At 31.1% G+C, this 13,357-nt stretch overlaps 3 protein-coding genes across 6 annotated transcripts in view; 1 reads left to right on the forward strand and 2 right to left on the reverse strand.

The window, feature by feature from the left end:
• The window catches only part of LOC111695141 (protein groucho), a 9,603-nt gene extending 6,079 nt beyond the window's left edge, over positions 1 to 3,524 (reverse strand). For all 4 annotated transcript variants that reach the window (XR_002763799.1, XR_002763797.1, XR_002763798.1 and 1 more), the window contains exons 1-2: positions 3,392 to 3,524; positions 3,022 to 3,096 (exon numbers count right to left, since the gene is read on the reverse strand). Coding sequence is in view for 1 of the 4 variants with exons in the window: in XM_023464352.1 (XP_023320120.1) it covers positions 3,022 to 3,096; positions 3,392 to 3,490 (174 nt within the window). In the remaining 3 variants the exon portion in view is untranslated. The remainder of the gene's footprint in view (positions 1 to 3,021; positions 3,097 to 3,391) is intronic.
• A 2,414-nt stretch (positions 3,525 to 5,938) lies between these two features.
• On the reverse strand, positions 5,939 to 8,855 carry LOC111695142 (uncharacterized). The gene is made up of 5 exons (XM_023464354.1): positions 8,835 to 8,855; positions 8,239 to 8,474; positions 6,895 to 7,044; positions 6,179 to 6,238; positions 5,939 to 6,050 (listed from the first exon to the last, which is right to left on the reverse strand). The coding sequence occupies exons 2-5, from the start codon at positions 8,317 to 8,319 to the stop codon at positions 5,955 to 5,957; spliced, it is 387 nt and encodes a 128-aa protein (XP_023320122.1). The 5' UTR covers positions 8,320 to 8,474; positions 8,835 to 8,855; the 3' UTR covers positions 5,939 to 5,954.
• A 441-nt stretch (positions 8,856 to 9,296) lies between these two features.
• LOC111695124 (protein fem-1 homolog C) overlaps positions 9,297 to 13,357 on the forward strand; it is a 31,885-nt gene continuing 27,824 nt past the window's right edge. The window contains exon 1 of the mRNA XM_023464331.1: positions 9,297 to 9,485. Coding sequence (XP_023320099.1) covers positions 9,426 to 9,485 — 60 coding nt within the window. The 5' untranslated portion in view covers positions 9,297 to 9,425. The remainder of the gene's footprint in view (positions 9,486 to 13,357) is intronic.

The raw sequence follows: 13,357 nt of genomic DNA on the forward strand, positions 1-13,357 counted from the left end.
AAATGGATTGGATGGAACGTAAATGGAGTATGGATGGAGTATAGGATAAATAAATGAATGAATAAAAGGGATTGGATGGACCGTAAATGGAGTATGGATGGAGTATAGGATAAATAAATGAATGAATAAATGGATTGGATGGAACGTTAATGGAGTATATGATAAATAAATGAATGAATAAATGGATGAAGATAATGATAGAAAAGTAAACAAATGGAAGAGAATGCACATATCTCGAGCTTATCTAATAAATCATTATTTTCTATTATTACATCTAGAAAATACATCTTGGATCCATATTAACATTTTTATTATATTTTGCTGAATCGACAGAATAATATTTTGTTTGCTCTAAACCCAAAGTACTAGGTATCACATGCTTATTTACATAACAAACTTTGATGTTACACTACATAGAATTCCATGATATTGATACTAGCTGCATATCTCTATATTGTAGTTATAAATCTGTGTATTGTAATTAAACATCGGTGTATTATAGTTATATATCTGTGTATTATAGTTATATATCTGTATATTGTAGTTATATATCTGTATACTGTCGTTATAAATCTGTATATTGTAGTTATATAGCTGTATATTGTAGTTATATATTTGTATATTGTAGTTTTATATCTGTTTATTGTAGTTATATAGCTGTATATTGTAGTTATATATTTGTATATTGTAGTTATCTATCTGTATATTGTAATTAAATCTATATATAAATTTGGCTTGTCTGTTTGTTTGTATCCAATAAACGTCAAAACGGCTTAACCGATCGGGCCCAAATTTTCTGTGGGACATCTAGGACCCCAGGGAAGGTTTATGAATGATCAAAATTTCAAATATTTGTCTCCATCAAAATTCGATCTTCATTAAATTTTTGAAAATTTTGAAAATCCACGAATTATTTTTGATTTGTTTTACGATGTACACAAAGAGAACATGTTCACAATTAATTTAGAAGATGGGCGCGAAGCGTCCTCTAAGGCTAGTATCTGTATATTTTAGTTATATATCCGTATATTGTAGTTATATATCTGTATATTATAATTATATATATGCATATTATAATTATATATCTGTATTTTGTAGTTATATAGCTGTATATTATAGTTATATATCTGTATATTATAGTGCGCGAAGCGTCCTCTAAGGCTAGTATCTGTATATTTTAGTTATATATCCGTATATTGTAGTTATATATCTGTATATTATAATTATATATATGCATATTATAATTATATATCTGTATTTTGTAGTTATATAGCTGTATATTATAGTTATATATCTGTATATTATAGTTATATATCTGTATTTTGTAGTTATATATCTGTATATTGTAATTATTTATCTGGATATTGTAATTATATATCTGTATATTGTAGTTATAAATTTGTATATTATAGTTATATATCTGGATATTATAATTATATATCTGTATATTGTAGTTATATATCTGTATATGTAGTTATATATCTGCATCTGTAGTTATATATCTGTATATTGCAATTATATATCTGTATAATGTAATTATATATCTGTATATTGTAGTTATATATCTGTATATTGTAACTATATATCTGTATATTGTAATTATATATCTGTATATTGTAATCCTACCCCACCATAATTGTTTAAGTAGATTTGGCTGCACATTAACCACATTAAGGAAATCTAGTATTCTTGTTCCAATTCAGCTTGTATGTATTCATGTTCTTCTTTAGAACATACATCTAATTCTTGGTAAATATAACATCCTAGTTTTGAACAAACTATTAATATTAGTATTTTAAACGCGGCTTTAAACCTTTTTTTAATTTATATTTATTAGTACATTTCGTGTAGAACGTTTTAAACATGAGAAAACATGTCTGCGAATTTAACTTCACGATTGACATACAATGAAAATGCGCAAAAAGAAAATTCATAATTCATCAAAATTTTATTTTGAATGTTTGTGTTAAAACTGAAGAAGAAAAAGATATCTTTAGCCTCCAGTTGCGGTGAGGGGGTTGAGATCTTATCCAATATAATTATCACAATGTTGAAATTGTCAATTGTCCAAGACCATTATTACAGTGAATCGATTTAACCCCCTATTGACGGTCTGATTTACGTCCAAATTGGACGGATCTGCAAAGTTTCCCTTCCCTTATGTTCCCTTTAGCATCCCCCCTAAGCATGTCCACCCTCCCCTCCCCTTTTTTGTATCAATAATAGGAGAGGGGGAGGGGAGGAAAAGACTATTTAGGACGGGATGTGACGGTATCAAGAACACGGAACATGATGGCATCGGGAAAGAGATGATGCATCAAATCATGGGAGGGATTTGGATTGGCATCACGAGGAAGGGAGAGGGTTAGATTTGCATCATAAGAGAGAGGGTTAGGTTTGTATCATGAGGAAGGAAGGTATTTGCATCATGAGGAAGGGGGGGAGAAGGGGGATGTTAGGAAGAGAATGATGCATTATTTAAAAAAAAAGAACTTATGGAGAGGGAAGGGCCCCCTTAAGAAATATTTTCTAGATATGGCTCTCATATTTGAACTGATATTTCATAAGTATAATGTTAGGTGGGTGTGATAAATTACAAAGAATAGAGGGAAGGATCAAGGGGGGGGGGCGGTGGAATGCAGAAGGTCTGGAAGGGAATGGGGGGCATGATCCACATTTTGAAAGCCAATTGTAATCTTAAAATTTTCTGAAATATTTTTCTTTGAGATAAATCATTGAGGTGTATACTGTAGTGTATATATAAGCTATACACAATTCACAAAATAATCTAGGATAAAAACATAGAAAAGAATATGAAAAATTCTTTCAACGAAAATAAAATAATCTTTAGAAATTTCAAGAAATTAAAACAGATTTAGCTTGTTTACAAATGTCCTGTTTTCGTCTCTTAAATCTCAAAAATCGGCTTAGCCTCTTAAAATTCCCTGGTGATGTGAACAACACGTAGGATTAGAGCAAATCTAAAAATGTGTTCTTAAATGACAGGAGAAATAAAAATACCTGCATAACTGCATTCAGTTCTGCCATTGTAATTTGTTTAGCTCTCTCAACTGCTACTGCAACTTGTTGTTGATGCTAAATAAATATATTTTAAATCAAGAACAAAAATTCTTAATATTGAGAAAAAATATACATTGATAAGGACTGTGGACTTAATTTTATTTAATAACTTATTATTAAATAGTCTTAGAAAAATTCTGAAAAATATTTTTTTTCAATCTTAATAACCCCCGGTCAATTACCATAAAAAACACATCAATTGTAATTTTGCAACAACGATAATAACAATACAGAAATTCAAAATAAACAAATTCACCATTAAAGAAAGGAAAAAATCTTTTTACATATTTTTTGTATTTTAATTATTTACCTCGCCAGATAAGAAGGGTAGAACTTGTCTTATTATTGCATCAAGACGTTTACAGATCTCAGTTTGTTTATGCATCTCTACATTCAAGCCGTAGGACATCTCATAGTACTAAACAGGAGATATTTAAACATAGAGATATAAACCGTAGGACATCTCATAGTACTAAACAGGAGATATTTAAATAAAGATATAAACCGTAGGACATCTCATAGTACTTAACAGGAGATATTTAAATAGAGATATAAACCGTAGGACATCTCATAGTACTAAACAGGAGATATTTGAATAGAGATATAAACCGTAGGACATCTCATAATACTTAACAGGAGATATTTGAATAGAGATATAAACCGTAGGACATCTCATAGTACTAAACAGGATATATTAGAATAGAGATATAAACCGTAGGACATCTCATAGTACTAAACAGGAGATATTTGAATAGAGATATAAACCGTAGGACAGCTCATAGTAATAAACAGGAGATATTTAAATAGATATAAACCGTAGGACATCTCATAGTACTAAACAGGAGATAATTTAATAGAGATATAAACCGTAGGAAATCTCATAGTAATAAACATATTTATAATAAATAATATATAATAAAATAAGTCACAATTTTCAATTTAAATAAATTGATTACTCGCCAACAACTCTTTTTTTAATAATACCTTAATCTTTGCAACCTGATGGAGTAATCCTATAATATTTCAAACTAACGAATAACTAATAAATCTTGCAAAATTTTTGTTTGAAATATCAGATTGCAAAGATATTTAGTTTGAGGAAAGTGTTTAATTGTTATAATTTATATTATTTATCTCAATCTAAAAAATGGTTTCGACATCCCTGACATGTTGTTAAAACTATTTTATTTGCCAGTAATTATACAGCGAGTATAAAGTATTTTAAGAATATATGTTACGATCCTATAAAACCGAGCAGAATATATTTAAAGTCTAATTAATGTATGAAGTAGAGAATTTATATTTTAGTTTCAAACTTGAGTTTTAGTTTTCAGCTTATGCAGTGTAAATTTAGTTGAACATTTTAATTCCAGTCAACTTTATATAAACTTAATTGAAAATTATTTTTAAACATTTTGACTTTGAACGAAGTCTACAATTGTAATGCATGCTTTCTTTTTATTTTAAATTAAAAATTTTGTCACGGAAATTTCGACTTTTTAAACTATTTGTTAAAAGTATTGTGTCATGAAGTTTTCAAAATTTAATATTTCTGAATTAAATTTTTATATTTTGAAGGATGAGACTATATAATATTGGGATATGTAAATGCCGGGAAAACTTAATATTTTTACTTCCAGAAACTGCAAAATTCTTAAAAGAATATTTAAGATCAAATTTTACAAAAATTTTATATTTATGAATATTAATGTTTAAAAAGAGAAAGCAAGGGGATATTTTGTAGAAGACGGAATAAAAATAAAATACTGAAACCAAATAAATGAATGAATATCAGTTCCTTGAAACCGGATCAGCTGATCTGTACTTTTTCAGTTCCTTGAAACCGGATCAGCTGATCTGTACTTTTTCAGTTCCTTGAAACCGGACCAAATTCTTTAAATTCGGCCTCTGTACATTGTGTATCCCTTGAACCCGGATGAGCTGATCTGTCATTTTTTCAATCCCAGATCAGCTGATACGCACTGTGTTAGGTTCCTGTATCCAGATCCGCTGTTAAAATCCATGATCATATCAGGATCTTCTCTTTTCGGATCAAAATAAAATGAACTCGAACCAATAATTGTTACTCCTAAAGCTGGTTTTTATAAAAACTTAACCTCTTACACATAATCCTAAATCAAGTCTTTGACAGAGAATTTAATTTTTTTATTATAAAAACAATCATTCACCAACAATCATTATTTTGAAAACAATCTTAAAAGAAATATTTTTAAATAAAGATTTAAGTTGGTGGATTGTGTGCTAACAATGTTTAATAATAAAGAACATAAAAAGAACAAGTTCGGACACCATTACTTTGAATGATAAATAGTAAATTACTGAGGCTATGTAGTCCTTGCAAGCCTAGTAATAAATGAGACTTTGTAGTTTCAAGTAAATAATTACATCCAACAACATTTGCTTAAGTATAATCGTTAATAAGAAAGCTTAATTGAGTTAAAAAATAATAGTGTTGAGTTAAATTGTTTTATAAAAGGTACTAGCTGAAGGGCCCGGCGTTGCCCGTGGAAAAAAATAAAATCTTTTAAACCTAAAACACACTACGGCAAGTGTCCACAAAAAATCAAGTTCAATCGGTCCAGCCGGTTGGCCGGCTATACCCAACATATTTCTGAATGTCTTGTTTTATTGTACAGGGTAAGGTAAAAAGTTAATGTTCTAATTCTAATATTCCCTGTTTATATTAAAACTGTACTTTCAATTACGACCATTTTTCTTTAAAAATTATGGAACTTGACGAAGTCTGAGATATTCAATTCAAAATTGAATTTAAAAAGAATAATTAAGAAGACGGAAAATTCTTTCTTTTTGAACATGTATTTATAACTTTTTAAAATCTAATCTTTAAAAACTTACGAATGATATTGATTTTGGATAAAATTGAATTCTTCTTTTATTCTTTCACAGGTTTCCGTGATGCCTAGCTTAAGGGAACCACCAGGGCCGCCCTACACATAATCTTCGTCAAATCAATGATATTAATCAACTAACTAATTTATGACATTTAAATCTATAGATTCATTATAGCATGCATTTTGTTTAATAGTAAAATTAAAATAAAGCAGGAAACACTAACATTGGACATTTTGTCACCCTGAGGCTGAAGCGCTGAGGCCGCAGAAGACATCGCAGCGGCCTTTAACAGTCAAAACATCAACCTCCAAATGTACAAGAAGAAGGGCAACCAAATGTTGAAAAATCTTGGTTTTGGGCGATGAATAAAATTTGATAAAAAGCGCCAAGGTAAGGTTACATGCGCGAATGAGTAATGAAGAATCGAGCGCGGAATTGTTTGATTTTACATAACTTAAGAGGAGAGTTAATGAATGGTCAGAACAAGCTTTGATGAACAAGGCAAGGAGATGTAGAACTAATGAGAGGAAAGAAAAGTTTGTTTGAATTTAACAAATACGTATCAGGACAGCCCTAGAACTAGTTTTATTGAAAACAAAATAACGTTAAGTAAACAAAGATTACTTGGACCATAACATGTTCAGAAATACAAATCCAGAGGTGCGGGAACTTTTAATTGTAAATATCGATCCTCAAATTAAAATTGCACACAGTGGATATCGTTATCAAGCTATCGGGATTATTATGAGTATCCAACAACAAGTTCCCAGCTCTGGTTTATATTTTCTTTGAAATTTTCAAAAAAAAACGAGTTTGAAACTGTCCTGAAACATCTCCGTAAAATGAAACCAAACCGTGGCTCTCTACTTGTATATAAACTAATTAGGATGGGGGGGAGGGGGGCTTTGATTGATTGATTGATAACGGTGATGTAAGTGCCTGTGCAGCAGCACTGCTGGCAGCAAGTGACATCAAGTGCTCCTGTCTCGAGCTGGCCATGGATACCGGGGGCATGTCAAGCCGGGGTGGTAACCCGCCAGGCATACCGCCGAGCCCACCCAAACCACCCGGTGGACCCCCGCCCGGAAACTGAAATAAAATAAAACAAAATAAATAAAAATAATTTATAAAAAAATATCATGCAAGCAAACAACAACTAAAAATAAACTTTCACTAAGATTTTTTTGAGATCTCGCGCCCTTTGAACTGCCAACACTGGTGTTTATATTAATGTAAACTGTACAGTATAATCTGTGTGGGAAGGAGAGACTAAAAAAGTTTCTTGTTTATACAATAAATTCTCACGCGAACTTTGAGCAAACAAATATATAACTTTGGACGATTTAGAAGTTTTATCTAAAACATGTCTTTTTTTAGAACCTTTGAACCCTTATCTTTAAGTTAGGCAGTTTAGCAACTTTGAAGTAGTGAGTTTTTAGGGGTAGACTGGGGGGGGGGGGATTTCATCTTTCACAAGAGGGTAAGGGCGGTGTCAGCCATTAGGCCACGGTTGAGAGGAATTTTGCCCCTGGGCTTTTAGGTCCTTCAGACCGTTTTACAGCTTTTTACAACGTAAAAAATGGAAGACATGAGCAGGGAAGGGTAGGAGGTGGGGGTAGAAGGAGGGATGGGTTGAAAAGGGAAGATTATGGTTGTAAAAAGGTTAAGTGGGGTTGGAGGAAAGCAAGGAAAATGTGAAGATTCTGTGAAATAAGTAAAGGATGAATTTGAATGACTGATCTCTGCTTATAGGCGTTTAAAGAGAAATTAAAATATCAAATTTAAGGAGAGAAAAAGTGTAGTTTGGTAATTTTAACACAAACTGCAGATAGGGATTAAATAATATAATTTTACGGAAAAATTGTAAATTGACAAGGATAAAAATATATCTGAGAAATGGATAAAGTAAAACATGATATAAAGGAGAATTATTAGACAAGGCTTGAATGTTCCACCAGATTCTAGTTTAAATTGAGTGAAATATTAGCATTTCTGAGTAGGGTCAGTTGGTGGGTGGTTACTTAGGGGGTCAGGGGGAGAATAGAGGATAGGTGTTATCAGATGGTTACAGAAAGGGGGAGGGTATGAAGGGGGGTAAATAGATTAATCTAGGGTATGTTGGATTACTATAATTCGCTTAAGCCAGACGTATTACTGTTAATTTCTCTACGAAGCTATTGTCAAATGCTTAACTTAGTGATATACTTTTAAACATAAATTTAAGGTTTTTAAGCTATATTAATTTTATGCAAAACTTTAAGTAATAGGGCCATTAATACGTACCGCTCGTGGGTCCACAGGATGCCTTGAGGGCCCCGGATACATCATTGATGCTTGTTTTATATAATCACTTGCAGGAAACATACATATCTAGTCATACACTGGTGGGGGGAAAATTCTTCCCACTGGGAAGTAAATAATTCCCCTAGAATCAAGGGGAAATGATGCACTTTTGCCCCGGGTTGGGGAAACACACTTTTCACTTGTTTGTAAATGATCAACTAGCTGTCAGTGGATCTCTGAAATCAAACAAAATATTAGAAATATTATATTAAGCAATTAATATTTAGTGGTCAATTCAATTAATGGCTTTTAGTGTAGAATAATTACAAGCTTAAATGGTCTATTCACGTTTATCAATTTAACAAAAATAATAAAATTATAACCCGTTCAATAAGACAAACCCCCTCCACCAATTGGAATTCTTTTAGTTAATGTGCAATTCTTTAATAAGTTACAAATAAAAATAAACTTTGTTTTCATGAGATGATTTAGATAAATTAGACAAATACATTTCTGCCATTTAAAGGACCATTTTCCTACTTTTTATAAAGATTTAAGGAAAAAAGATTCGGATTAGAATTTTGCCGCATTTTCACCTTCTGAGACCAACCACGACTGAAGCTAAGATCCAATTTTGCCGAACCGGCCGGTCCTTATTTTGTCGTCACAATAATATGACCAATCAGAGGCGAGTAGTCAACGTGGACTGGACTCCTAAAATGACTAGAAGTTCAGATGTCCAGTCCCGTAACTAGAGACTAGAAATATATTGAAAATAGACCAATGAAATCACAGGAAAAGTTTAGACGCCATTTGATTAGTAGAAACAATTTCTTTAAAGGGCAAAGAAAATAAAACTTAAAGTTTTTGATTAAAATGCTGAATTTGAAGGATATATTGAGAAATGGTCATTTTTTATCCTAGTAAAAATTAAAATTTTATTCTCTTTCATGTAAGGGCTTAAGGTTCTAGGCCCACTGTAGCCTGTTTTGACCAATGAGCGAGCAGTATTCCCAACTCCATCTATCGGACGTCCTTGTAAACAGAGACTTCAGAATCCACTGTAGTCAGTGTGTGAGCTCCAATCGTAGTAGAACTCTGAAGAACGGGATTTTCCGATCGGACATTTTTTGTAGCGTCGGTAGTTCCCGTTTTTGAATGATATGAAGTGACTCTCTGCTCTAGCAATGGAATTTAAAAACGTCGTGTTTAACGCAGCCCGTGACGGAAAGTTGCGACGTTTAAAGGTTGGTATATCTGTTTTTTCTTCTTCATGTTTTAGGCATTAGTGCAGACTGTTGCCTAAAAATACACCGTAATCTACCTGGGCACTCAATGTACGCAAAATATAAGCGTACACCTAGGTTTCCAGCATTATTAACCACGCTTAGAACATTTTTACTATAGAGTTTATTCCTTGATTTAAGATACCAGTAACAAGGTATATAGAAATAAACGATTATCAATCAATCAATCAGTTTATTCCTTACATGAAAGTATTGTCTTCTCAATTTTATTATTATTTTAATCTTAAGATCACTATTCACTCGGCCCAGAGAGTGTCTTAACCTAACCTAACCCTAAATAATACTAAATAAATACTAATCTATTAATTTCGTCATGTACAAAATTGATAGGAGGGGGGGTGCCTGGGGGCGGGGTCTAAAAGTCGTTCACTAGGACAGACCCAAAATTCTTTGTTCTTTATTTTATTGACTGAGCTCTCAATAAATTTAGCGACCCCCTCCCCCCTCCTCGATAAATTTGTACAGTAATGACGTGTGGTAGTAATGAATATCAGGATATTTATTAATTTGTACAGTATTGACTAGTGATAGTAATGAATATCAGGATATTTATTAATTATTAAACTAAATTATGGTCAAATAAGGCTAGAAAAATAATTCATTGGACAGTAGAAAAATACCAGTATAATTGAGAATGAGAGATCGTTTTCGTTCAAAATGAAAAAGGTCAATCGAGATCACTAAATTTCTTGAAACCCAAATCGAGATCACTAAATGTCTTGAAACCATAGAGAATAGAATATATATTAGAGGGGAATTTACTAGAAAAAGTGTAAAACGCCATTTTGTTGTATCTGTTTCCATACTGCAGGTGTATTTCACATATTTATGCAATTTAACCTTTTGGGCCCTGGAATATCGTTTTATAGAAAATCTAAAATTATTGTTAAAAGAAAACCAAATTATGAAATAGGCTGGTTTCATAAGTGACCAATGATTATTTCACATAGACTCTAATCCCTCATATTATAACTTCTTATATCGAGCAAAGTTCCAAGAAGACATTAACTAATTAAACCCCACTTTCCCAGAAATAAAATGAATCTGATCTTCTTTATTTAAATATTTGATTTTAATTTTATTCTATTCTATTCTATATCGTGTTTTTTTTTCAATAATTTTCCTTGTCTGGGAATTGTAGTACGAATTGTAAAAGAGCTTTCTTGTGGTTTTTTTTTCCTTGCTCGCGACATATCCACCAAAGATACCTATTTTTGGTCTGAAAAAATTAACAAAAGATATCCTTCATAAACAGTTGGTAAATAGTTTTTAAAAAAACCAATAAAAAAAATCTTTATGGTTTTGGAGAGAAAAATACACGTCCAGTACCTTAAACCTTAAAAAGGCACGATAAAAGCATATAAAGGGGTGAAATTCTAAATTTATTTTTTATTTTTAATATTTTCTGTTGAAGTCCATTAAAACTTTTTATTTTGATGTTAATTAAAGATAAAAATTCCCTTTTCTGCCTGAATATGTACGAACCATGCATTTACTTCACACTCCACTTAGTAGTTCCGCACCTTGTCATATTTTTTCATTTTTCTTTAAGTCAAGTTAAATTAAAGATTGTTCAGTTTAATGTTGCACTGTAAACATTTAACAGGTTTTTACAATCCATTGAGAAGAAATTCAGAGATAAGCAGAAAGTAAATAAAAAAGCAATAACATTAGTTGAACTATTTCTTTTTCATTGGTCTATGAATTCTTTAATTCTATAACCCAATTAAAGTTCTCATAATTTTGATCCCATTTAGAATATATTAGTAAAATAAAATGAAAATTCTCGATTAAATCCGTACATAACTACTCTACAGTTTCCAGGTCTATGAGTTTACTTTATTTCTTGGATCAATTTCCAGTGTTTTACAACGAATAAAGTTTATATTTTTCCATAATAATTGCCTATAAAAGTTTTTGCTTTATAGAAAGTTTAAGATAACTGTCACATTTTATTTATAGAAATAAATACAATTATTTACTTTTCGTAGCAGTGTTAATTCTTATGAAGAACAAACTTGTTTTGACCTTACCTTGCTAAATAAGAATCGCATAACTTTTTTTTCAGAAAATGGTTCATTTATGAAGATTGAAAGGAATTTAGTTAAGAAATTAAGTTATGTTTCTATAATTTAATTTTGTTTTTTATTTCAATGGGGGCTAGTATCTTGTTACAAATGTAAAGGAGCTTTATGGTAAAGTAAAATTTTAAGGAACCGAACATTTCCTAAAACCTTATGTATCGTATCCCTTCTGATAAGTTCTGCTGAAGTATTCTAATTTTGTAATATCAAAGCTTTACCATAGGTTTAAAAACAACTAATAAAACGTACATTTACTGTGAAACCCATAAAACTGTGGATATAGAAGACGACTTTCAAAAATGCCAAAAAACATGACCACAGAAAAACCACAGAATTTGTGTAGTATATACACTGTACATGGGTCCATTTCTCTCTAAAAAGTAAGGTTTCAATCGACTGCAAAACAATTCGCTTTGTTACAAAAAATACACTTTTCTGTTCCACAGTTTTTCGGTTTCCACTTTAAGTTGTTTACTGGCTATATCTAGTAGAAGTGGGTGTATGGTAACCGTTCAAGCTAGAACGATGATGCGTAGATATTTACTATACGCTAGGTTAATATCTCAGTTACTATATCTAGATTTTTAGAAACCTTACTTGCATTAGTAACCTAGAGTACAAATCTTTACAAATACTCTCACGATTCCAAATCACAGGGAAAGCTAAGAATGTAGATTTAAAACATGTTTTCAAATAATGCTTTCAATATTTTTTTTTCAGGGCCTCACTGCAAAAAAAAAAAAATATTGTTTAACGTCTTAGGCGTTTTGTCTGTATTTCTGGCAAAACACCAAAAAATGTAGTTTGTTCTTGAAACGTGAGACAAAACTAGGAGCTCTAAGCGAGAGTTTAAGATTTATTTGAAAATAAGGATATATCGGGGGGGGGGGNTTTAGTTAACAGTGGTTTATTAAAAACAAACTACGTTTAGTTAACAGTGGTTTATTAAAAACAAACTACGTTTAGTTAACAGTGGTTTATTAAAAACTAACTACGGTTAGTTAACAGTGGTTTATTAAAAACAAACTACATTTAGTTAACAGTGGTTTATTGAAAACAAACTACGTTTAGTTAACAGTGGTTTATTAAAAACAAACTACATTTAGTTAACAGTGGTTTATTAAAAACAAACTACGTTTAGTTAACAGTGGTTTATTAAAAACAAACTACATTTAGTTAACACTGGTTTATTAAAAACAAACTGCATTTATTTAACAGTGGTTTATTAAAAACAAACTGCATTTAGTTAACAGTGGTTACACAAACCCAGCAACCCTTAGTGCTCAGAAAAAACTGATATTATTTATTCTGTCATTGGTTAAACATTATATTGGTGGTTATCGGGACGTCCAAAAAACTTCTCTTTCAAAATTTAACCAAGAACATGATGGAAAATTTATGCAAAGAACAAAAAAACATTGGAAAGCAAGTGTGAAGTGCAGAAAATAAAGTACAACATGAACTCTTACAGGGTGTGTGCAGACGTGTGAGCACCCTGGTTTATTGCTTTGACCATCATCTATTCAATTTATACATATTGCTAAAAACTAAAATTTTTAAAGAAATGTTGAAAATGTTAAAAAATTCTATCATTGATTAGCTTACAATTGTAATTTTTATGTTTATGTTTTGCGAGATTAAATTAGTTCTCCTGAATGTTGGCGCGTGTAACCCTTTCATAAGTTAATTGGCATGAAACTTAATTACTATTGCTTAGTATACTTTGGA

This window comes from Eurytemora carolleeae, unplaced genomic scaffold (genome assembly GCF_000591075.1).
Source record: "Eurytemora carolleeae unplaced genomic scaffold, Eaff_2.0 scaffold212, whole genome shotgun sequence".
Taxonomy (NCBI): domain Eukaryota; kingdom Metazoa; phylum Arthropoda; class Copepoda; order Calanoida; family Temoridae; genus Eurytemora; species Eurytemora carolleeae.

Excerpts from the sequence above, each read along its gene's own strand:
- LOC111695142 (XM_023464354.1), bottom strand. The coding sequence starts at position 8,319 with ATGTTTCCTGCAAGTGATTATATAAAACAAGCATCAATGATGTATCCG. Across the intron at positions 7,045-8,238 it reads ATCCTGTGGACCCACGAGCG|TTTCCGGGCGGGGGTCCACC; the intron begins GTACGTATTAAT and ends ATTTTATTTCAG. Across the intron at positions 6,051-6,178 it reads AGGGTGACAAAATGTCCAAT|GGCGGCCCTGGTGGTTCCCT; the intron begins GTTAGTGTTTCC and ends GATTATGTGTAG.